This window comes from Chiroxiphia lanceolata, chromosome 24, assembly GCF_009829145.1.
Source record: "Chiroxiphia lanceolata isolate bChiLan1 chromosome 24, bChiLan1.pri, whole genome shotgun sequence".
Taxonomy (NCBI): domain Eukaryota; kingdom Metazoa; phylum Chordata; class Aves; order Passeriformes; family Pipridae; genus Chiroxiphia; species Chiroxiphia lanceolata.
The window spans coordinates 3,121,039-3,145,107 of NC_045660.1; the positions used below are offsets into that span (position 1 = coordinate 3,121,039).

General features: G+C 51.4%; 2 protein-coding genes and 3 non-coding genes across 7 annotated transcripts; all 5 read left to right on the top strand.

Moving 5' to 3' along the window:
* The first annotated feature begins 399 nt into the window (after positions 1 to 399).
* On the top strand, positions 400 to 21,850 carry TRNAU1AP (tRNA selenocysteine 1 associated protein 1). 3 transcript variants are annotated; one of them, XM_032709774.1, is made up of 16 exons: positions 449 to 547; positions 3,532 to 3,614; positions 3,734 to 3,831; positions 4,562 to 4,661; positions 7,099 to 7,151; positions 7,739 to 7,870; positions 10,868 to 10,987; positions 12,392 to 12,554; positions 13,458 to 13,491; positions 13,644 to 15,398; positions 16,103 to 16,315; positions 18,408 to 18,572; positions 19,902 to 19,964; positions 20,519 to 20,565; positions 20,928 to 21,031; positions 21,522 to 21,850. In XM_032709774.1, exons 3-10 carry the CDS (start codon positions 3,746 to 3,748, stop codon positions 13,778 to 13,780), a joined length of 825 nt encoding a protein of 274 aa, XP_032565665.1. In that variant the 5' UTR covers positions 449 to 547; positions 3,532 to 3,614; positions 3,734 to 3,745; the 3' UTR covers positions 13,781 to 15,398; positions 16,103 to 16,315; positions 18,408 to 18,572; positions 19,902 to 19,964; positions 20,519 to 20,565; positions 20,928 to 21,031; positions 21,522 to 21,850. The 3 variants fall into 3 exon arrangements, with proteins under 3 accessions (XP_032565663.1, XP_032565665.1, XP_032565664.1); XM_032709773.1 differs by having other exon boundaries at positions 3,532 to 3,608; XM_032709772.1 differs by lacking the exon at positions 3,532 to 3,614 and having other exon boundaries at positions 400 to 547.
* On the top strand, positions 19,572 to 19,714 carry LOC116798165. The gene has a single exon (XR_004360838.1). It is a non-coding gene; the product is annotated as a small nucleolar RNA SNORA16B/SNORA16A family (small nucleolar RNA).
* Positions 20,273 to 20,403, top strand: LOC116798155. Its single transcript, XR_004360828.1, has one exon. It is a non-coding gene; the product is annotated as a small nucleolar RNA SNORA44 (small nucleolar RNA).
* On the top strand, positions 21,326 to 21,396 carry LOC116798161. The gene has a single exon (XR_004360834.1). It is a non-coding gene; the product is annotated as a small nucleolar RNA SNORD99 (small nucleolar RNA).
* Positions 21,851 to 22,659: 809 nt separating the features above from the next.
* Positions 22,660 to 24,050, top strand: LOC116798135 (ras-related protein Rab-42-like). The gene is given in 3 exon segments (XM_032710306.1): positions 22,660 to 22,919; positions 23,632 to 23,742; positions 23,744 to 24,050. Coding segments are annotated over 3 exon segments (678 nt in total).
* The last annotated feature ends 19 nt before the right edge of the window (positions 24,051 to 24,069 follow it).

A 24,069-nucleotide genomic window follows, 5' to 3' on the forward strand; every position in this document is an offset into this window, starting at 1 on the left:
TCCTCAAATCTCCCCAAACCCTCTTCAAGCTCCCCCAAACCCTCTTCAAGCTCCCTCAAACCCTCCCTAAGGAGCCCCAAATCCCCCCTCGAATCACCTCAAACCCTCCTCAAATCTCCCCAAACGCTCTCCAAGTTCCCCCAGACTCTCCCTAAAGGAGCCCCAAACCCCTCTGGAATCACCTCAAACCTCCTCAGATTACCCCGAACCCCTCCCCAGATCACCCCGAACCCGCCCGGCCCCGCTCCCCTCACACGCTCCCGCGGCGCTCGCTCCTCCTGCCCGCAGGGGTCGCTGCGGCGGCGGGGGCGCCGCTCTCTCCGCCCGCCCGGGGCCGCGGAGGAGGCGGCGGGGCCGGGCCGGGCCGGGCCGGGCGGGACCGGGGGAGGGACCGAGGGCCCGGGGCACGGAGGGACCGGGGGTGGGGCGGAGGGAGGGACGGCGGCGGCAGCGGCGGGGCCGGGCCGGGAGGCGGAACGCGCGGCCCCGCTGAACCCGCCGCGGGGCCTGCGGGAGCAGCATGGCCGCCAGCCTGTGGATGGGGGACGTGAGTGTCCGGCCGGGACCGCGCGGCTTTGTGAGGGGAGGGCGGGGGGCGGCGGGAGCGCGGCGGGGCCGGGGGGGCGCGGGGGGCACTGACCGCCTGGTACCGTCACTGACTGGCACCTCACACCGCTGGCTGACACCCTCACACCGCTGGCTGACTGACACCCTGGCACTGATTGGCATCTTCACTCTGACAACCTCACACCACTGACACCCTGGCACTGACTGACACCCTCACTCTGGCCCCTCACACCACTGACACCCTGGCACTGACTGACACCCTCAGTCTGGCCCCCTCACGCTGACTGACTGACACCCTCACTCTGGCACCCTCACACCACTGACACCCTGGCACCGATTGGCATATTCACTCTGACACCCTCACCCCGGCCGGCTGATACCTTCACACCACTGACACCCTCACACTGACTGGCACCTTTAGTCTGACACCCGCACACCACTGCCTGACAGACACCCGGACACTGATTGACACCCTCACACTGATTGGCACCCTCACTCTGGCACCCTCACACCACTGACACCCTCACACTGACTGACAGACACCCTGGCACTGATTGACACTCTCACTCTGGCCCCCTCACACTCACCAACTGACAGACACCCTCATACTACTGACATCCTCACACCACTGACACCCTCACTCTGCCTGACTGACTGACACCCTCACACTGCTGACACTCTCACTCTGGTGCCCTCACACCAACCGACTGACACCCCCACGCTGACTAACACCCTCACACCAACTGACACCCTCACTCTGACTGACTGACTGACACCCTCACACCGACTGGCACCCTCACATTGACTGTCTGACACTCACAGCAGCTGACTAACACCCTCACACTGCTGACACTCTCACTCTAACTGGCACCCTCACACCAACTGACTGACACCTTTACACCACTTGACACCCTCACACTGACTGTCTGACGCACCAACTGACACCCTCACACTGCCTATACTCTCACTCTGACTGGCACCCTCACACCAAGCATCTGGTACCTTCACACCACCCAACTGACTGACACCCTCACACCACTGACACCCCCGCACTGACACACCCTGACAGCCCCTCACACACTCAGACACACCATAAACTCCCACACTGACTGACACTCCCCTCACACACGCTCTCCTGTGCACGCTGGCACACTCACCCAGGCAGATACACACACACACTCATAGACACAACCCCCAGCCCAACAGGCACATTTGTGAGCAGTTCACACACACACCCCCCTCCTTCAGGGTGACCTTCGTGTCCTGCCCACAGCCGGGTCACAGCCACACTCGTGGCACTTACACCAGTGTCCCTGGCGGGCAGGCACTGACAGGTCTCCCACTTTCGTGCTCTAAGAGGCAGTTACACACCCCCACACTCACAGCCTGTACCCTTGCACGCCTCAAGGATTTATGTGCTGGTGTATCTGCTCACCTGCTTGTAGGCACTTACGTGCTCGTGTGCTCTGAGGCTCTTACACACACTCGTGCTCGTAGGCACTCGTGTATTTGTACACACCTCTCCAGGATTATCCCTCACAACCTGCCCCCCCACATGCACACCCGTGGGTGCATTCACACCCTCACAGGCATTTACACTCTCCTGTGTGAGCACACACTCACAAGCAGTCCCACAGCCCAGGATTTCCCTCATTCCTGCCTCTGTGTGCACCTGGCAGGAAGAAGCACCTGTGAGAAGCACACTCAGGGATGCTTCTTCACCCAGGGGTGTCTGGCTGCCTGTTCACCCGCACACTGTGGGCACACTCACAGAGATACACAGCCCACAGTGTGCCTTGAGATCCCACTGGAGGCTTCTCTCTCACACACACACAGAGCACACCCACTTTGCCACAGCATTGCACACTTATATGACACATCCAGGGGTCCTCCACTGCCTCTGCTCATGCAAGCAGACCCCACGGAGTCTGTTCTTTTTTTCTTCTCCCCACACAGAGGGTTATCTGCCACCTCTCCATAAGCCCCTCTTCTTTTTCATCACCCCTCTCACAAGCAGGATTCTCTTTGATTCACAGACAGCCATATCCAAGCAACCTGTTGCCTTTACAACTCCAGCTTTCCTTTACACTCCCCCAAGATCACCTGGCAGGTCTGTGCCCAGAGTGGTGCTGCCTCCTGCTCCTCTGGCACATGTAACAGAGCCAGGTCTGCTTCACACTTGCCCCCACAGGGCATCTGCTGCCTCTTACACACCTGAGTGCAGCGTGGCCACCTACTTTCACACCTGGCACACTCTGTCACCTGGTACCTGACTGACACACAGACATGCTCAAGGGCTGCCAGTTACCACAGGGCCACCTGTCTTACTCACAGAGGTGTGTGTACTTACATACACGGAGCTAGATATATGTCCTACATGTATTTTACAGCTCTGTGTTACACACAGCGCTCCCCATCAAAAAAACCTTAGTTTCTGTTAGTTCCCTCCTCCACACAGAGAGGTGCCCTGTTCCCTCGGGCCCTTCACCGTGCATTTAGTTCAAACTCCAGCGCTGTGTCGTACTTGTCAGTCATTTACAGCACACAGACACTGCTCCCCAGCGTGTTCACTGCCCCGCACACCCCCTGCCCTGCGCGGTGCCCCCCTCCCCTGTGACACGGCGCGGTCAGTGCTCCCACGGGCAGGACGAAGCGGGACGCGACCCCAGGGCTCCCCCCCGAGCGCTACCCCGGTATCTCCGGGGTTGTGCGAGGCAGACACAGCTCTGCAGCCCCCTGCCTCAGCCCCAGGGGGGCCGTGTCACCCGCCTCATGCCACCCAGGGCCGTGCCACACCTGTGTCCCCACGGCGCTGGCCCAGAGAAGGAGCCCAGCACCTCCTTCTGCCCCGCTCCCTGTAGCGAACGCTCAGTTTGTTGCTGTATGTTTCTGAGTGGCTTTTGTCCTTCTGTGAAGCTCCCTGTTCTCTGAAATTCATGCTGTCTCTTGGGTTCCACTTTGCAGACTGTTGAGCCTGGTTCATGCATGCCTGCTGGTTTTGAGTGGCATCGACCCTCTTAAATGAATCTTCTTTTTGAAGTGTAAGGGTAAAATCCTTCTCAATAATGTTTTAACTGCTTAGGGGGACATTGACACATAAATTCTCTTTTTTGTAGATGCCCCGATCTAACTTTTTTCTTTTCTTTTTTTTTTTTTGCTTTTATAGCTGGAGCCCTATATGGATGAAAACTTTGTTTCAAGAGCCTTTGCCACCATGGGAGAGCTTGTACTGAGTGTAAAAATCATTCGAAACAGGTTGACAGGGTAACTGTTTATGTTTGTTCTCCCAGTGCATTTGGATTGAAGCCTCACCGTGGTCCTTCCTTGTCAGAGTGATTTTCCCTTTGAGCTTTTTACCATTGCTGCCACCAATATGGGAATATTGATGAGAGCAATGGAGAGGGCACTGCTGGCTCTTCAGCCTCCCCTCAACAAACAAGGCTTGGCCCTCATCCTGAAGTGCTCCAGCACTCAGTCAGAGCAGTGTGTGTATTCCCTCTGGGAATTGCAGCTCCCAGCTGAAGGCTTTGGTGACTAGTCTGTAGTGCAGCTACATGATGCTGGCAGAGGTGGGAAGTCTGACTTGGAGCAATAGGAGACCCTTTTGAGTTCATTTGGGATAAAATGAGTGACTGGACACAGAGTAAAGCAGTTTCATTCTGATTCATTATTCTTTTAAGTGTTGTAATTTCAGTTTTCAGATGTTTAAACTTGGGTGGAAAAATTGATGGTCAGTGAAAGTAGGAAGTAAACTGTGAGCAAAACCATTTTGTGTGTGCTTATGATTTATGGTAAGTAGGGGCTGTCCCTTTACTTGAGATCCAGAATTTCTACCTCCTTTTTGGTAGCTAATGTATCTACTTTTTAAAAGAAACTGTTCTAAGTATTGCAACGATAACAAATTTCCTACCAGTTATCTAAAATACAAAATTCCTCCTCGAATGTGTTTTTAATGCATAACCTTTGTCTCTTCTCTCCTGTGTTGTGTGTTCAGAATTCCAGCAGGCTATTGCTTTGTAGAATTTGCAGATCTAGCTACTGCAGAGAAATGTTTACACAAAATCAATGGAAAACCCCTTCCTGGTGCTACACCGGTGAGTCAGTGGGATCAACCAGCTGAGAACCAAAACTGGGAAGGGACAGATAGTGTAGAATCTGCATTTTGAGTGATTACAGACAAATTCAATAGTTGACAAAGTGGGATTCTTCTTTCTTTAAAGTTATGAACATAAAACTATTGATGTTCTTGCTCAGAAGATTGTTGAACAAAATCGCTGATTTCTGTGTGAACGTCCGGATAAAATCCAGGTGGAGAGATGTTGTGGTCTTCCATTTCTGAGCCTTTCTGCTATTACCAAGTTGGACTAATGAGAAACCAGAGAAGAACAAGGGAAAAATTAGGTTGAGTATAGAGTAGACCTGCCACAGTCCTTCCCTCTCTCTCCATTTATCTAGAATCGTGGAGTCATGGAACGGTTGGAGTTGGAAGAGACCTTAAAGCCCATCTTGTTCCACCCTCTGCCGTGGGCAGGGACACCTTCCACTAGCCCAGGTTTCTCCAAGCCCTGTCCAACCTGACCTTGGACACTTCCAGGGATGGGGCAGCCTGAGACAACAGTGTACAAGATGAACTTGCAACTTCACACTGAGTTTTGAGTAACTTTGATTTGCAAGAGAAACGTGACTTTTAAGCCTCGCATTGTTCTCGACCCTTAGCAAAGACAAGTTACTCAAACCTCTTTGCAGTGGAGAAGGAGCCAGAGAATTGGATAATTGCAGTACATAACTAGTGTCTCCTGTACGTGAAAGCTGGGTAGTTTGAGGAGAAGAGGAGGAATAGTCTCAGGGTCTAATTTTAGGAAGTTGACTCAAATGTGTGGTGGATTAAAACAGGACGGCTGACACAGCTGTCTGTTGTACCCACAGGAGTTGGCTGCAGTAGCTGGGGTGACTGGTTCATAAAGCAGCTCTAGAATCACCTCAGTTATGGTGTGATACACAAGGTAAATGAATTCCTGTTTCAGGGTAGTTAATACCCACGGTAGGAGACTGGGAAGTTCAGGTTGAGCTATTTGGTCAGCATTCTTCAGAGGGTGACGTGCTCCATTAAAAAGGAGCTGATGAGAGGCCTGGAGGTATCTGTTTCATGGGTTTGCTCCTGATGAAGGCAAGCTGATCATCCTGGATGCCTTCTGTAGTCACTGGAGAGACAAAGAGAGCAGCTCTTGCGAGGAGTAAGACGATAATGGAAGTTTGGTTTTGGGAAGACCCATCTTTCTCCACAGATTCATTTTAAAACCTGGTGTTGCATAGGGGGTGATTTGCATCACACACAGGGAGAATTACAGATGTCAGGCAGAGATCCAGTGCAGCCCAAAACACTGCACTCAGCAGGCAATGCCCAGCTCATCCCTCGCATTTAGAGACTTTTGTTTACAGAAAACTGAGTGTGGCTTTTATTTATTATTAAATACTGAATCAGCCAGAGGAATAACAGAGAGCCCTGGTGCTGCTGCTGCCTCTGTTTTCCAGAACTGGTGTCCCCAGTTCCCATCTGAGTGGAAGTGTTCTCAGGTGCCACGCTGATTTTAAGCCCAGAATATTTGCAGTGAAGAGTGAGATCCAAAATAAAAAGGTGGAAGTGCTTCAAATTGGAATCTAAATTTTGTGTTGGCTTGTAAGTGATCCAGAAAAAAGTTGTGTAGCACTGTGCTCCAGTGAATGCAAGCATGCAAGGAACAGGATTATAGCCTAGAATAAAGTCTGTGCTCTGTTTCCCAAGAATTATTTACACTGTCTTTGAGGGAAGGAAACCCATCCTACAAGGTCCAGGAGCACACTGGGCCCTTCACTGTGCTGAACAAACGTCCTAATCTCTAGGGAATTTCTGATCCTGGTCTGAAATCCTGATTTCTGATCCCGAGATCAGCCCCTGATCCCGAGGGCTGGTCAAAAGATCAGCTGCTCCTTAGGTCTTGGTCTGGACTTACATGTGAGTTGGGCACAAGTTGCTGAGCCCTGGTAGGATGGGGACAGGGAGCTGCAGATGTGTCAGTGGGCACAAATCTGGGCTACTGGGAAACTTGTTTTAAAAATCACATCCAGTGCAAAATTTCAGGAGGCCTCCAGTGTCCAGTGACCCGTAACTCTTCCAAAAACCCCTTCATTTTGGATCTTACTAAATGAGCACATCATCCAGAGCAAAGTATTTAGCCATGTTTCCAGATTGGGATTGATTTTCCAGCGTGGTAGATTCAGTGTTTGAGATTTCCAATAGCTCTGCTGTCATTTTCATTTTAAGACCTTTAAAGTTAGAAGTCATTTAATATTTGTTATTGGCGCCTCTATTTAGGTTCTGATTTTCATTATTATATCTGTACTGGCGTAAATAAATCATCCTTAATCCCTTAACTGGCTGGTCTGGACAGCATTTAAAAAGTTGTATAAAATCAACTGATTGCATTTGTCCCCAATTATTTGAACTCACATGACAACATTTGAATGGACGGGTTCGTTTTTGCCTCGTTTCAGGCGAAGCGATTTAAATTGAATTATGCAACGTATGGAAAACAGCCCGACAACAGGTAAGTGCTCAGTATTTAAATACTCATTTTGCCTGTTTTATGTCCCTTGCAAAGAGTATTCAAAATATGTAAACCCATGAGTTCATCAGTGCCACTGTGGAGGCTGCCAGTTTTGTGCTTTGCCTTGTGTGTGATTTATCCAGTGTCTTTAAAGGTATTCAAACTTTGTAGCATCAAAGTATCTAATTAGTGTGTTATAATTTAAGATCTGTGTATTGGGAATAGCAAATCTATAAATGAGACATTAATATTTTCTTGCCGTGTTAGAAATCCAGAGATGCCCTGTGAGAAGTAAGCAATTATCTTTAAATAAAAAGCAGTATTGAGTAGATTGGTTGTGCTGCTTGAATTAACTTGAAAAAGCAGTGTCAATGGCTTAAAAAGTATATTAATATAATATATTATATATAAGTATAATTTTAGTTAAGTAGCTTAACTGGTGACACTTTAAAATCTCCATTAAATGGTCTTTTAATATCACTTTTCTCCAAGGTCAAATATTTAGGCTAAATGGCAACTGTCATTGAGCACACCTCTTTCTTTTTTTGTAAGATTGTACTTAAGAAGTTTTCTTTTGATCTCTTTAGTCCAGAATATTCCCTTTTTGTGGGAGACCTGACTCCTGATGTGGATGATGGGATGTTATATGAATTTTTTGTTAAAGTTTATCCATCGTGTAGAGGTGGAAAAGTTGTTTTGGACCAGGCAGGAGTATCCAAGTAAGTCCTCTTTTATTCATTCTTTTCTTTCACTGCAGATGCAGCAACAGAAAAGATAAAATGCAGCAAGGGGGAAAAAAAAAGAATGGTTTTATCAGCTTAAAATACAAAGTCTGCAGTTTTCTTGGGTTTTGATGGTCACCACGGGGGTGTTGTCACTCCTCTGTCAGCGTGAGGCCCTTTGTGTGTTACTGCACTTCTTAAAATGCTGACAAGTGTCTTAAGTAAGCTGGAAGCACTCTCCTCCTGGACTCTCAGGTGAAATTGTGCTATTATTTAGGCCATTCCTGGGAGAGGGTTTTATTCCAAACAGGGTAGGGCACACAAAGCTGTGATTCACTGTCGGGTTCTCAGTAGCTGCCTCGTTTGTCTTTGCTGGAAATGTCTTGCCAAAACCAGATATCAAAAAGCTGGATTTCTTCATGTAATTAAAGCATTTTCTAAATAGCACAAAATTGAACTGTGTTTTCCTAGGGGAGGGAGCAATTGGTGAGAACCCTTGTTTTCAAAGCAGAGCGTGGCTTGGTGAAGCACAATATTCTGATATAATGCCTGTTGCAGTGTTGGGATGAGACCAAGTCTGTGGCTGTAGATCTCCCCACTTTCTCACATGAGGCTTCTCAGTCTTGGATATGTTGGTTTGAAGGAATCTCTGGAGTTCTGTGGTCCAGCTCCAAGCAGGACCAGTACTAGGTCAGGTCAGCCATGAGTTGAGTATCCTGGAGAAGCTCCCAGAATAGAGACAATTCAGCCTGTCTGGGCAGCCCGTTCCAGAGCTGCACTCTCTCTTCATGTGCAACCTGAACCTCTTGCAGAGCTGCTCTGTCACTGTTGAATACTTGTGCTGTCACTGCTACCTCACATGGGACTGACACTGCTGGGGTGGGCTCCAGGTGCCTCCTCCTCCTCTTCCTCCTCCTCCTCTTCCTCAGAGGTGTAAACCCCACAGACCCTGTTTTGCTGCACCTGCTCCGGTCTCTGCCTACGGAACAGGTGATGGGTGCTGCAGTTTGGGCCACGAGTGGGGCTTTGGGAACTGCTCAGAAGTGCAGTTCCTCAAGGAAAGGGAAGCTGTGGTAGCTTGGGAAGTGAGGAAGGAGCAGGGACTTAGAGTCCTCTTCCAGGGAAGAGCAGAGCTGTCTCCCCTGGCAGTGCCAGCATGCTGCCAGGGGCTTTGTTGGGACTTGTGCAGTTACTCAAAGCTGAGGCAACTGCAGGTGTCAGGGTGATGTGAGAGAGGAGCTTTGGGCTTGTGGACGTGCCCAGTGAAGGCCTGGCCCTTCCAGCCAGGGCTGGTGGATCAGGAAGGCCTCCTCCCAGCAGGAGAGCAGCCTGGAGCTGTGGTGCTGAGCCCACTTCTCTGCTTCCTGCTGAGGGTGCAGGTGTGGGGGGTTTTCCAAACTGCAGGGACAAGGCAGTGTGTCTGCCAGGGAAGTCCTGGCCACGAAGAAATGATTTCTTGCTGGGTTTTCTTCTGGTTTAGCTGTTGGTGTGGAAAAGCTAAGTTTCTGGAAGAGTTGGAAGAGTCACTGTCTCCCTTGCTGCACCCACCATCAATTCCTGTACCCTACATCCAGCCCTTTAGCTGTCTGTCTCTATTTTGGAACTGCCAGTCTTCCCAGTTTCCCTTACACACTCCTAGTCCCACCCAAAGGGCTGCAGGAGTCTTTGTGGCAGCTTAGAAACTTAGTTGGTTTTGTGTGTGAGCATCTTAAACTGCCTGAAAGGTTGACTTGCACTGGCTTAATTTGCCACAGTCCTTTGGCAGAGGGCAAGTTAAACAGAATGGGGGCCCATGTAGAGTTTTGCTCGTGCTTAATTATCCAGTTTGTACATAGATAAGCCTGAGCTTTGATCTGGTATTTTTGTGAGGAAGACACAGCCATACCTGTGTATTTGTATAAAAATAGATATTTGGACTCGTGCTGGCCAAGATAATGAGTTTTCTGGGGCACAAACTGCTCTGGGACAGCTTCCAGTGGGGACCTCCCAGGGGGAGTAGGTGATGCTGCTTTCCAAATAACACATTACTTGGTGTTTAGGAGTTCCCACAGAATAGATAATACACTGTAAACTTACACCCTTGCTTACGGCTCGTTCTTTTCCCCAGCTAGACAAGTCCTTCCCTCCCAGACTCCTTCCTTCACTTAGATGGATTCCCTTCCCCTCCCACACCTAAGTCTTTGATCTTTCTGCTGCATGAGGCAGCCCATCCCATGCTGGGATCCTGGCACTGCCCTCCTGGATGCTGTTGCATCGCTTCTGACTCACTGCAGCACCAGAATCCCACGCAAAGGACCGTTGGGCTTGGAGGGGGTTGGTGTTTCTCCTCTGGCTGCAGTGCAGAGCTGCCCCACCACAGTGTTTTCACAGAGTCCAGGGGTCCTGGCTGTGCTGTCCCTGTCCCAGCTGTGCTCTCAGAGCAGGTTTTAGCTCCTTGATGTTACAAGCTCGTTTTAAGCCCCGCTTTGGGAATGACAGAAAGCCTATTTGAACATATTCCTGTTGAGAAAGAACTTGACTGGAAGGTGCATCTTAGGGAAAAGCAGCGTTTTCCTTCACAGTGGGGCAGTTTGGGATGTGAGCAGTGCCTGTGTCTTGTCAGTGCTGTGCTGACTTGCAACTCTTTGAGATTATCAGTATCCTCCCAGCAGAGATTTGGGGCTTTACCACTGTCTGCTCGTGCATTTCGACATGGCTTGTGTCAGCTCCCTTCCAGTTCTGCACAATCCCCTGGCACAGGAGCTGCTTTCTATTTGTCAAGCCCTTAAAAGCATTGCTGGAGCTTGGACCTGTGGCTTCAGGCACTTTGGAAAAGCAACTGGAAGGCAGAATTGGTTTCATCTCTCCCAAAAGCAGGGGCAACAACCCGAACCAACGCGTTTCGCTCGCTGCGTTTCCCAAACCAATTTGAAATTTCGCTGTAAATAATCTTTTAAGACGTGGCCTGGCTTTTTGGGGGTCGGTTTTAATGTGGTCTATTCTGTGTCTCTGCAGAGGTTATGGGTTTGTGAAGTTCACAGACGAGCTGGAGCAGAAGAGAGCGCTGACAGAGTGTCAGGGAGCTGTGGGGTTGGGCTCCAAACCTGTACGATTGAGTGTGGCTATACCAAAAGCGTGAGTATAAGAGCAGCCAGGTGTTCATCATGAGTCATCACATCTGGTTTTAAGTGTGTTTTAGTGGTTTGGGTACGTTTCCTGGATGTTTCCGTCACAAAGTGAAGGAATACCCCTGATAATGGGGAGCATCAGAATGCCCAGGAATTCAGAGAAATGATAACATGAGCTCAAGACTAAGCATGTTACACTGGTTTTAATTGTATACATTATAAAATCCACACACATGTACCCACACTGTAGTTAAATATGATTGTTTTTAAAGTGTATGTTCCTTTGCTTTTAATTGAAATAGCCTAAATCTGCTTATTGATGTCTGGATAGCAAAGCTCAATTACCTTGCTAATTCTATTATGATGTCTACTAAATATAAGTATTTTGGGGCAGGGATTAACTTTTTTTTCTGTGTTTGTTCAGAACCTGATACAATGAGATCCTGGTCTGACTTGGGGCTCGTAGCACTAGGGTAATACGAATCATAGTAATTGCTCCCTATTTGAATAATATTTAGATTTTCAGAAGTCTTGGGGGGGAAAGGAAGAGAAAAGCAGAAAAAAGAGGTGTACTGTGGTGAGAAGATTGATGTTTCCTTCTTCCTACTTCTCACTAATTTCATCACTAGCTTTTTATGTGTGACATATCTTCATTTTCAAACGATGTTTTCCCATCTCATTTCAAATCTTGATAGTCAGGTGGGATTCCAGGTTCCTTGGGAATGCTGCCACTTTATGGAGAGGAATGGGAATTTTAGTCAGCTCACAGGGTGCTTGGGTTTATTTTTTGATTACCTGTAGTTCTTTTTATTTCATGAACTCTTCCAACTCTGTGCACAGAGAGTGAGAAAGGGAACAAGTCATTGCTTAGGTTTCTGTGTGACAGTGGCAGAAGGAAGAGGGTTTTGTCCATTCTTACTAAAGAAAACTCCAATTTTTTTGCAAGGCTTTAAGTCTTTAACTCTTCATGTAAAGCAAGATTCAGTACCTTGTCTCAGGAAGCTGCAGATTACTTAACTTCATCCTATTTATCAGAAGAAAAAAGGGGCCCAAGAATCTGGATTGTGGTTCGGGATTGTTCTAAAACTGAAGCTTGTGATCCTGAACTCTTCCCTTCCCAAAGCCAGGAAGTGACCCTAAATTAACTCCTAAAGAATGAAAGCAATGTTTATTAATGAAGAGGAAGATGAATACAGGAAAGGGCGTTGAATTTAAACCGCTTCTTTCTTTATGCAAATGTATGCAAATGATAAATACTGCTGTAGTAAATAGTGAATATATTTTAAAGACTGAAAACTGCATGTTAGCCTAAGCCTTGTCTATGTACCAGACTGTATCTTAAGCTACTTCACTGCTTTTTTCACATTTGTTCTGCACTATTTGCAACTCACTCCTGCTTTATCTTTTGAAGTAACCGCGTGAAACCAATGGAGTACAATCAGATGTACAACTACAACTACAACCAGTATTATCAACAGTATCACAACTACTACGCCCAGTGGGGGTACGACCAGAACACGGGCAGTTACAGCTACAGTTACCCCCAGTATGGCTACACACAGAGCACCATGCAGGTAGGGCAGCCCAGAACCCCCCCAGAGCTTGCCAGTGGGGATGGGAACGTTTTAGCTTCAAGCTCTGAGGATCACAGGATGTCCTGAGCTTGAAGGGACCCACAGGGATTATGGAATCCAACTCCAGGCCCTGCACAGACACCCCAACAATCCCACCCTGGCACTCAGAGCATTGTCCAAACCCTCCTGGAGCTCTGGCAGCCTTGGGGCTGTGCCCACTGCCCTGGGGAGCCTGGGCAGTGCCCAACCAGCCTCTGGGGGAAGAACCTTTGCCTGAGATCCAACCTGAGCCTGCCCTGACACAGCTCCAGCCCTTCCCTGGGTGCTGTCCCTGCTCCCCCAGAGCAGAGATTGGAGCTGCCCCTCAGGAGGAGCTGCAGCCCCCACTGAGCTCTGCCTCAGTCTCCTCCAGGCTGAATAGAACAAGTGATCTTAATAACAGACCTCTTAATAATGAGTTCTTAATAGAGCTGCTCTCTGGTGTTCAGTAGTACCTGGTGTGTCCTGTTGCCTTATGTGAGGTAAAATGTTGCCCCTTACACTGGGTAAAGGACACAAGGGGTCTCTTAATACAGTTTTCAGGGTAGAAAGGTTCTCTTGGTACAGGCAGCACTCAGGCAGCCTTCTGGGATCCTTCCTAAGGCTTGTTTTAAAGGACAGAACACATCAGAACAGCCACCCCACTTCACCCCAGGAATTGCAAGAACTGCTGCCTCTGTCAGAGGTGTGGTGTGGGATCTCCCCCGTGGAGTGTTGGGAGTGGAACACAGGCTTATGTGTGAAGAATTCTGTTGTAATCACTCTGATATAAAAGTCAGTCTCTGACAGTACCAATCAACAGGTGATGCTTGTAAAAGAAAAGATAATTATCTGCTGTCCTAAGGGGTTTGTTTCTCCTTGCAGACATACGAAGAAGTTGGGGAGGATGCACTGGAAGGTACGTTTCTCAAATCCTACACTGAAGGTGTCTGTCTGTTCTGCACTGACCAGAGACAGACTTTCCCAGTTTGGCCCTGATTTCAGTGTGTACCATCCCTTTTACCCTTGAGTAAATCCGAGAACTTTGCCTTTCCCCCCCCCGCCCCGCAGATCCCACGCCTCAGCTGGACGTCCACGAAGCAAACAAGCAGTTCATGGAGCAGAGCGAAGAGCTGTACGATGCCCTGATGGACTGTCACTGGCAGCCTTTGGACACTGTCTCCTCAGAGATCCCAGCTGTGTTATAGCCTCGTTGCTGAGGCACTGTGTCTGTGGAATATCCCACCAGTGCACTCCGGACTGTTCCGCCGCATCCCGCGGGATCAGAGGTGGCCCTTTCCCCACCCAGGCCTGGGACTCGGGAGTACAGGAGGACTGTGGCCCTTTTCCTGTACAGAACAAGTGTCGTAGGAGCATCATGGTAACCTTGATTCATGGTGGAAATTAGAACTGCAACCGTTTTGTTCCTTTTTGTCTCGAAATGAACTCTTGATACTTGTTGGGAATTGTAATTTATGAACTTTCGACGAGGTGGCACAGGGGAGAGACTCTACCCCACCCTACAATAAAAAAGTTGGTCTTTTAAGTAAAAATTACCCCTTGCATTTTGGTTCCTGCCCCTTTTGGTCCCTGCCCATCTTTCTGTTTTGCTGCCCATTCAACTTGTCTCCAGCCATTTGGCCCAACACTTGTGAATGTGTTGCTTTTAAAAAGAAAGATCATTGTTGGATGCCACTGAAAGGTCTCCAAAGGTTTCTAGTGACTGGGTAAGGTTGCTGTAACTTGAGCACGGGATGAAAACTTGTGTTCTGGTTAAGCTAAGCTGTGATCATGAGCTAGAAAGTTTGGTGTTCTTAAACAACCTACCTGAAGAGCACTTTGGAGAGCAAAGACAGAAAGGAGTGTTAGAAAACTACAGACCAATGCCTTTTACCTGGTGATCTCTTGCACACCTGACTTGCTTCTCCACCTGTGTATGAGGAAAGAATTCCCCATCAACCAAGCAGTTTAAAAACACTTTAACCAGCAACCATATTTAAATGTTATTTTGTGTATCATGCCTTTATTTTTTTATTGGTCTCGTTAATGTTGAGATTTTGTAGCGTCTTCCACTGTCCTGTCAGAGGGAAACAGAAGAATCTTGCAGCAAAAACGGGTCAGAGCAATCTCACTGATATATTGTGCAACAAATTGTTGTGAACCTGGAAAGCAGTTTTCTACTGGATGTTGTATGAGCTGGGTGGACAAGCAATATAAATAAGCTGATATTATGTTGCATTAGAGGTGAAAGTGAAAATAATAGCACTTATGTACGTGTTATAAGCCCTTTTCAGGCTTTTGTGCCTTAAACTCTTGGAGAAATAGGAACAGAGAAACTACCTGTAATAAATGTCTATCCAAGGAGTAGTTTGGTAACTGAAATTGCTGCCGAGCGTTTCGTTGCCTCCCTGCCCATGTGGATGCAGAGATTTGCCACAAGATTTAAATACTTTGATAAAGCTACTTCTACTACACCTTTGTTTGTGTCCATAATTATGATCTATTTGTCAGTCTGTGGTTTTTTTCCTTAACAACTGCACCTGGGGATGCGAGGGACTGGAGTTATCCCTGAGCCAGTGGAGCTGGAGGACTGCTGGACTCCTGCCTTCTCATCTGCTGTGAATTATCCCTCCTGCTGTGCCCCTAACTGTGCTGCTGCCAATGTCCTCACCTTCAGATCCTCTGAATCTGAGGAAAGGAATGTGCCCTGTGTGTTCTGGGAGTTTCAGAGGCAGCAGAAGTGGAAGAGAGGAGAGCTTTGATATCTTCTGCTCAGCTCAGAGCAGCCCCTCTTCCTGGGAAGTTCAGTGGAGTGGCATTCCAGAGGTGATGTAAAGAAGGGGGGTTTATGTCCTGCTGTTAAACACTTCCTGCTGTTAAACACTTTCTGGATCATTCTGTTCCTGTGCTGCCCTGTGTGCCCTTCCTTCTCCTCTTCCCCAAATTTTAGCTTTTTAATGCAGCCATCTCAGTTTGCTGCAGGAGTGACCTGAAGACACATTTATTTATCAGTGTAAGTTTACTCTCAGCTGCCCAGCACTGCTATCCTGTGGAGTATTTCCCAATTCCTGGATAAACCCTCTCCATCCAGGCCTGTCCCTAAAGGAGAGAGGAGCAGGTTATCACCTCCCACCGACAGCAACCCCGGGGGGAAAGTAAAATCCTTTTACTCTCTGCTTTTGTTTTCGTAGTGGGAGAAAAATGGTAAATATTAGTCCAACTCATCCTGACCCCTAATTCCTGGGAGAGCTGGGCACTTACAGACCCTCAGGAGGAGCAATTTGGGAGCACAGAGGCCAGCAGGGATGACCTGCTGACGCTGTTTACTGCTGCTGCAGAGCCCAAAATAGCTCCTGCGTTTCCTTTTAAGAGAGGTTGATGTGAGGCTCTGGGCCACATTCCCTGGAGGTGTGAGCCAGCCTTTTGAGGTTGGTTGGGAGAATCTCAGCCAAGGGTTCTGTGGAGCTGTTCAATCTGTGGGGGTTTTTTTTACTGTGTATCACTTAACTCACCTTAATGTTCATTTTCAGCTCCTGGCCGTTATTGCAGCGTCTGAAGCACAGGAGAGGCTTTTATGTGGAGCTCCAAAACAGCCATCACCTGGAATCTGTAGGGTTTGTGCTTTGGAATCCAAGTCAAACAGAGTGTGGGATTTTGTTTCTCCTGGGTGGCTACAGGAAAAGCCTGGATTAATTACCATTTAGTGTCACATGGGATGAAAGACAAGGACTCCGTGTAGTAAGGTAAATCCTGCTTTTATCTTCATGTGCTCAAGGCAAGAAATCCCAGGCAGATGATATCACAGCTCCCTGGGATTATGTAATTCCTGAAAATTGCATCCAAATCTGCCACTGAGATTAGGGAGCACTCTGCCTTTCAGCAGGCAGAGTTTATAGCAATTAAAACAGCAACCCAAACACTCTTGTTGAAGATGAGATAATCCAATTTAGATGAAAGTGCAGGGACTCAAATTCCCATTTGAGTTACACAAACTGGGAAGAGTTCAGCAGAGCTGGAGGGACGTGGGTGTGTTTGGACTCTCCAAAGGGTGAGCTCTGAGGTTGTGGGGTGGCCTGTTGCCATTAGCTTGTGTTTAATTAAAAGCTTGACAATACACACCAGGGGTGGCCTGGGAGAGATCCTGACCCGCTTCCAAAGGGATGAGGAGTCTGGAAGCGTTTCTTGAGCTGATCTGGGGCTGGGTCAGGGGGCTGACTGTGATGATTTTTTTCCATGTGAGTCTGACTGGACAAAATTCCTGTTACTTGGATCAGTGTCAGGACACGGGTTCATATCCCGCACACTGAGACGTACCCAACACCCTCAGGAATTTCTCTGAATCCCTTTTGAGGAACAGAGATAAACATTTGACTCTGATCTTTCCGTGCTGGGTTTCTCATTACTGCCTTGTTAATCCCCAGCTTCTGCTAAACAAAGATCTGAGAGGAATTTTTACCTTCCAGCCTTGCTATCTCCCAGTGCATCTCGTAAATCGTACTGGATACACCAGTTTCTGGATTTAACTTGGGATTTGCTTAGACATGAAATGGATTCAGTGGCAGGATGGGGTATGAATTTGAAATGCAAGAGCAGAAACTGCTAGAGCTGGTTCAGGAAATGTCACTGATAGGGCTCACTTTCCCTTTTTGCCTGGTGGAAAACGTCTCCTTTTTTTTTTTTTTTTTTTCTTCCTTTGCAATTATTCCCCAGTCAAAACGGTTTTTCCAAGTGCAGTCAGTTTTGTAGGAAGGGTTTTGGGGTTCTGCTTGGCACACACCCTTTTTTCTCAGGGACAGGGTGGGATTGTTGGGGTGTCCTGTCCATGACCAGGAGTTGGGCTCGATGATCCTCGTGGGTCTCTCCCAGCTCAGCATATTCCATGATTCTATGATTCCAGTGTCATGCTGCTTCTGCTGTTAAATTTCCAGGGAAAAAGCAGTGATGGACAACACAGTTAAGGTGAAAAAGACTGAGAGCTGATCATGGCCAGGGCTTGGCTTGTCCCAGGGAGCCAGAGGCACAACAAACCCCTGAATCACTTAATTCTCACCTGAGGAATCTGCTTTTCCTCACTGATGGTTTTCACAGAGCACATCCCCGTGCATTGCCTGCTCCCACCTGTCAGGTGATGGGAATTGCAGGCTCTTCCAGCATTTTCTCCCTGTCCTGCTCTGTGGAAGAGGCTAGTGAGAGGTTCCTGGGAGGTTTCATCAGGGACTCACTGACTGTGGATGTGCAGTGGGATTTTCCCTGCTCCTCTTTGGATCTCCATCCATCTTCCTGTGGTGGGCTGAGGTCTGCTGGGCATCCAGTGCTTTTCACTGTTGCTCTTTGGGGGGATTCTCCCAGTTCAGCCTCTTCCCAAACAATGTTTACCAAGGTTTGAGTTTTTGGGGAAGACTGGGGTTGTTTTTTTTTTCCTACAGCGATCTCCCAGTTTCTGCCCTGCCCTAGGATTTGAGAGGGAGATTTTTAGGTTCCTTTTGCACAAGTGGCTGTGCCAAGGAGACTCCAGGGAATGCCTCGTGATTTGGCAGAGCAGGTGGGAGATCCATGGAGGAGGAGGAGAATGGGAGCAGCTGCTGGTCCCCTGTCCCTGCCAGCTTTGACAGGGGCTGTCTTTGCAAGGGTTTGGCCACAAAGTTGGGGGCTCATTTCCAGACTTGGCTTTAAATGAGTGCCAGGTTTATTTTGTTGCTGGTCTGGCATGTTTGGGGGGAGCTACCAGTTGGAAAGGGCTATTCCTGAACGCTGGGAATTCTTTCATCTGTCAATTTTGCTCAGAACAGATTAAAAACTGACTGTTCTCCCCCATCCTTTTTGCCCTTTCTCCAGGGCTCAGGCAGGGAGCATTCCTGGGCTTTTCCAGCTGATTTCCCACAGTGGCTGTGCCTTCAGCACCTGCAGCTGTTCCAGCACTGCCTTCCAACCCTTTGGCAGGTGCTCCCACTTTAAATCCTTTCCATGGATTATGGATCACGAGCCAGGAGCCTGACAGAGGTATTTTGTTGGCAGACTTTCGTTTCCAAGAAACTTTCCTTCTATTCCCTGAGGGTGGGATGTTCCCCCCCATGTTCCAAAAGGGAGGAAGGAGTAGGGAAAAGGCAGCTGCTGCCTTCAGCTTTTCCAAGAGCAGCCCCTGACGTGCCTCTTGGATGGAAGAGGAGAGAACTGTCTTGGTACCACCTGGATTGGAGGGTCTTTGAGGTGGGGAGGGGGAGCACAGCTCACAGGTGGGGAATCGTGGAGTGGTTGGGGTTGGGATGGACCTTAAGGATCATCCAATTCTGATTCCTGCCGAGGGCAGGGACACCTTCCACTGGAGCAGGTTGTTCAGTGGGGTGGGTTTGTCCTTTGGGAAGTGGGATGGGATGGAGTGGGATGGCGGGGGGTGGGGAGGGAGGGAGGGAGGGATGGATGGAGTGGGAGGGATGAGTGGATGGATGGATGAACAGATGGATTGAGGGATGGATAATAAATGGGTAGATGGATGGGATGAGATGGGATGGGATGGATGGGCAGATGGATGGATGGATGGATATGGATGGATGGATATGGATGGGGATGGGGATGGGGATGGGGTGGGGTTGGGGATGGGGATGGAGTGGGAAGGACGGACGGCGGGGACCGTAGGCACCCGGAACTACAACTCCCAGCAGCCTCTGCTTCCCCAGCAACCAATCAGCGCGCGTTGCCGCGCTATAAAGGGCGGGCGCGGGCCGCTTCCTTCCTCTCTCGGTGATGGCGGCGGGGCGGGCGGGCGGTGCTGGGCCCGGCGGGCAGCGCTGGGCCCGGCGGGAGCATCCTTCGGCATCCGCCGCTATCCGCCCTCCCCGGGGCTTCCCCGCCGCCCCGGCTGCCCGTGGGCACCTCGCCCCGCGGCGGAGCTTCGGGGCGCTCCGATGGCCAGGAAGGGCAGCGCGACCTTGATCCGTCCCGGGCCGGGCCCGGCCCCGGGTGAGTGAGGGAGGGACCCCCGAGGCTGAACCAGCCCCCGTCCCGAGGCCCTATCGAAGCTGTGTCTGTCGGTGCTGTGGCAGACTCGGTCAAAAAGGAGCCGAGAGCGAAGGGATTTTCCCCGACGGTCGCCGCTCAGTTGGAGCCTCCGTAACTGTCCGGCAACATCTCGGGAAAATACACGGCCCGGGAGGGGCCGGAGCTGGGGGGCAGTGGAAGGATTGGCGCTGGAAGGAAGCGGCTGCCCCAGATCCCTGCTCCTGGGGTCCAAATTGCTGCACAGGGAGGTGGGAGCGGGCGGGTATCCCACCTTCCTGTTGTTTTAAGATATTTTATGTACCTGAAGCTCAAGACTCTATTCTTCCCCAGCAGCATCCTGATGATCCCGGAGTGTGGGATGGCTGGTGGCAACCTCGCTCTGGCAGCATTCTGCAGGTGAGGTGAGAGATCCAGGCCCTGGATTCTCCTTTAGGTTGGGAATTTGGGTGGTTTCGTGGCCTCCCTGGGTCAGAGCGGGGGCCAGCAGCATTTCCTACCCCTCTGCCCTAGAACGGTGCCATCCCTTCTTCCAGGGATGTGGATCCCCTGCAAACTGCCCTTAGTTTTCTATCGAGATCATGTGTGTGTGGAATAAGGGCACTCCTCTCTCTGGGCCAAGCTAGAGGCAGAAAACTGGGAAGCAACCCTGATCCAAAGCCGGTGAATCACTGTCACAGGCTTTCCTGGCTGAGCTCCGGGTTTATCCGCATGTTTATCCAAGAGCTGTGGCTCCACACAGTGGCTGCGGGTCTCCAACAACATGCCAGAGCAACGGGAAGGTCTTTGACTGCTGGGCCTCCTCTGCCCGTGGCTGTCACTCGCCCCTCCTATATATTTTGGGGAATTGGTCTGTTCCTTGTGGTTTCGGGGTGGGATGAGTCAGGGATGTGTCCACAGGAATCTGCAGCCTGCTGCTGATTTTTTTTTAAGGGTTTTGTGATGTCTTCCAGGATTCCTGGGTGTTTCAGAGCTCTCCTGCCTGATGGATAGACCCCAGGTAGGAACGTGGCATCCGTGTTGGAGCTCCACAGCTCATCCCTCCAGTTCCCTTTCCCATTAGATCTGAATACCGATCTTGTGGTCGAAAAAGGAGGAAGAGTGAAAATTCACCCTGGTCTAGGGCTCTCTGCGGGTGTGTCCTGTCCTGAGAGGGGCCAGTGGGAAGACAGGCTGTGCCAGCCTTGCTCCTTGGGGAAGGCTGGATGGGAGGCAGGGAAACTCCTGCTGGGGAGAAGGGATAAATATCGGGCACGGAGGGCAGGGGTGTTGTGGTGGGTGGAGGGCTGGGGTTTATGGGGGGGGATCTGAGCCATGGATTTACAGGGATCCCTCAGCTTCACTCTGGCTCTGTGTTTTCAGGAATTACTCACTGAGAAAGAATGAGAGCTTGTGAACCCTCTCCCAGGGGGTCTGGTTTGCTTCCTGTAGGGCCTGAGTCGTGGGGAAGCTGCAGCGTGGAGCAAGTGAGTGTCCTGGTGTTGGCTGGGCAGGAGGTTTGGATCGGACATCAGGAGGAAATCCTTCCCTGGGAGGATGAGGAGGCCCTGGCCCAGGTTTCCCAGAGAAGCTGTGGCTGCCCCATCCCTGGAAGTGTCCAAGACCAGATTGGATGGGGCTTGGAGCAACCTGGGTTAGTGGAAGGTGTCCCTCCCCATGGCAGGGGGTGGGAATGAGATGAGCTTTAAGGTCCCTTCCAACCCAAACCATTTGAGTGTTTCCCTGTGGGCAGTGCCTGGGTGGGATCAGTGGCAGCACAGCCTGGTCTGTGATGACTCTTGTGTCTGGAGACTGCTGGATGAGTCCTGCGGATATGGGGCTGAGGCCAGGCATGAGCTACCCCAAAACCACTCTGGGGTGGGGAGGGGACAGCCAGGAGCTCCTGAGTGCAGGTGGGATCTGGCACAGCACCAAGCCTGACTGCTCCTCACTCAGCTGGAATGTTCTTTTTTTCAGGTCTAAGCAGAGCGAGGAGCTGAATTGAGCCCATTCCTGAGGGATTCGTTGCTAACTGGTACTACCAGTCCTCCAGCAGTGGGAGCTCTGCAGAACCAGATCCCAGCTCCTTCCCCAGACACGAGCTCCTCTGGGCGGGATCCACCCCTGGGCTCCACTCCCCTGCACTGCAGGGACAGGGAACTGCTTCGGCTCCGGGTGCTGCTCAAGATCCTGTTCTGACGCTGCGTGGAAGAGCAGTCCCTTCTGTGGAGTTTCCTCAGGAGTGGAGTTATTTAATATTAGTGGATATTAAATCTTGGAGGCTCAATAAACACAGTTGCTTGAAATCCTTGTGGCGTCTCCCATGTTTGGGGTGTGTTGGGGTGGGGTGAGACTGGGCTGGCTCTGAGCCTGGCTGGGGGTGATCAGTGCCAGGGGATCTGAGCCATCCCCGTGTGGGATCCTGTCCCTACTGCAGCACCCACCCCTGGGGTGTCCCCACGGCCCTGGGTGGGTATCCCTGGGGTGCAGGAACACAGCTGGACCATCACAGAGGTGCTGGAGCAACTCCTGCAATCCTACACTTCCCAACACCCTCGAATGGAGCTTCGGTGATGCTACTGGCCCAGTTTTTCATGATGGACAACAAGCAGGGATGTAGGGATCACAACAGCTTGGGAGTTGTCATTCCCTGTCCCGGGATGGCTGGGCCATGGCAGAATCCCCTGGGGTGACCTGGCTGTTTGGCAAGAGCCCCTTTGTCCAGTGCCTCTGATCCCTGTTCCCGGCGGGGACTCTGGAGCCCTTTCCCTGTGGAGCCTGTCCCTCCCAGCTCTCCCAGGATCTCAGGGGGGACAACAATGTGTCTGTGCACTCACAGCCTCGCTGTCCCTTTGTCGCCAAAGCCGGGCAGCAGGACAGACCTGGCATGTGACAACGGCAAACAACACCCCGGGGACAGGAGGATAAGGCCAAACAACACCCCGGGGGCAGGAGGATGAGGACGGAGAAACTTCTCCCTCTTTCCCGGGGACGGTTTGTTTGTCTGCCCTGGTGACTGCGGGGCCAGAGCCGTCCCTGTCCCCAGGTGGGGTGGGGACAAGGGTGGGGACCTGCCCGTGTCACCGCCAGCACAGCAGTCAGGATCCAGCCGGTCATGGGGACAGTGACAGATTCTCCGCAGGACCCCGACCCCGGGGGACACTTCCAGTTCCGCGTTATCGTGCTGGGGGACGCGGCCGTGGGCAAGTCCTCGCTGCTGCGCTGCTTCGCCGAGGGGCCGGGGGGGGATCCCGGGGGCGCGGCCACCCCCGGCCCCACCGTGGGCGTCGAGTTCTACAGCCGGACCGTCCCGGTGCCGCCCGCGGGCAGGGCCAAGCTGCAGCTCTGGGACACGGCCGGCCAGGAGCGCTTCAGGTGAGCTGGGGACGGGGACACAGCCCCCCTGCGGGACCCCAGACCCAGCGGAGCGTCCCCCCCACCCTGGGGTGGGTGTAAATCCCCGGCGGGCGTGCGGGGACAGGCAGCGATGCCTCGCTGGGACGGCGACGCTTTAGGGGACAGTGAAACCTTGTGCTGAGCTTGTAACGACTCCAGAGCTGGCTTTTGGGAGACAGCCAAGGGAGCAGGGCTTGGGGAGAGTCCTGGGCTGCTGCTCCTGGGCTGCTGGTGGGCTGGGGACGGATGGTTTCTCTCCTGATTGCATCAGGAGCTCCTGGGAGTGTGGAAGAGGCTCAAACAGGACACAAAGGGCTGGAGAGCCGGTGCCGCGGCTGAACCGGGGGTTCCACGCTCTCCCCGCCTCTGGGAGCCTTTTTGGGCCCCAGAGTTGGTCTGGGGGTGCCCTGTTTCTGTCCAATGCTTGGCCTGGGGGTGCTGCCCCCTCCTCACTGCGCTCCAGGCTGTTGGGGGGGACGGAGGGACCCCAGAGCCCCTGAAAAACACGCCAGTGTCTGAACTGGGAAGGGGGATGCTGAACAGAAAGGTGGGATGCAAAGGCCCTGGCAGGTCTCCTTTTACACCCCTCAAGTCCCAACCGGCACCCAAAAAGCCCCTCAGCCCCATCCCCAGGTATGTCAACGCGGGGGCTGCCCCAGTGCCCCTGGAAACGCCCCCTGGGTGTGCCCAGGTCCATCACCAGGTCCTTCTACCGGAGCGCGGCGGGGGTGCTGCTGGTGTTCGACCTCACCAACCGCGCGTCCTTCGAGCGCGTCCCCGACTGGCACCGCGAGGCCGCGGGGGGGGGGGGACTCCCCCGCCTTCGTCCTGGTGGGGCACAAGTGCGACCTGGAGGCCGAGAGAGCCGTGTCAGCAGAGGAGGCCGGGCACCTCGCCGCCAGCCTGGGCATGGCCTTCGTGGAGACCTCGGCACGCAGCAACCTCAACGTGGACTTGGCCTTCCAGATGTTGGCGGGGGGCATCCAGGAGGCCCTGGGACGGGGGGTCCTCGCTCCTCACCAGGGCTGTGATGGCATCAGGCTCATCCCCAGCCAGAGCCGCCGCCAGCCCCCGGCACGGGGGGAGCCCCGGGAGCGCTGCCAGTGCTGATGGGGACGGGGGGACACGG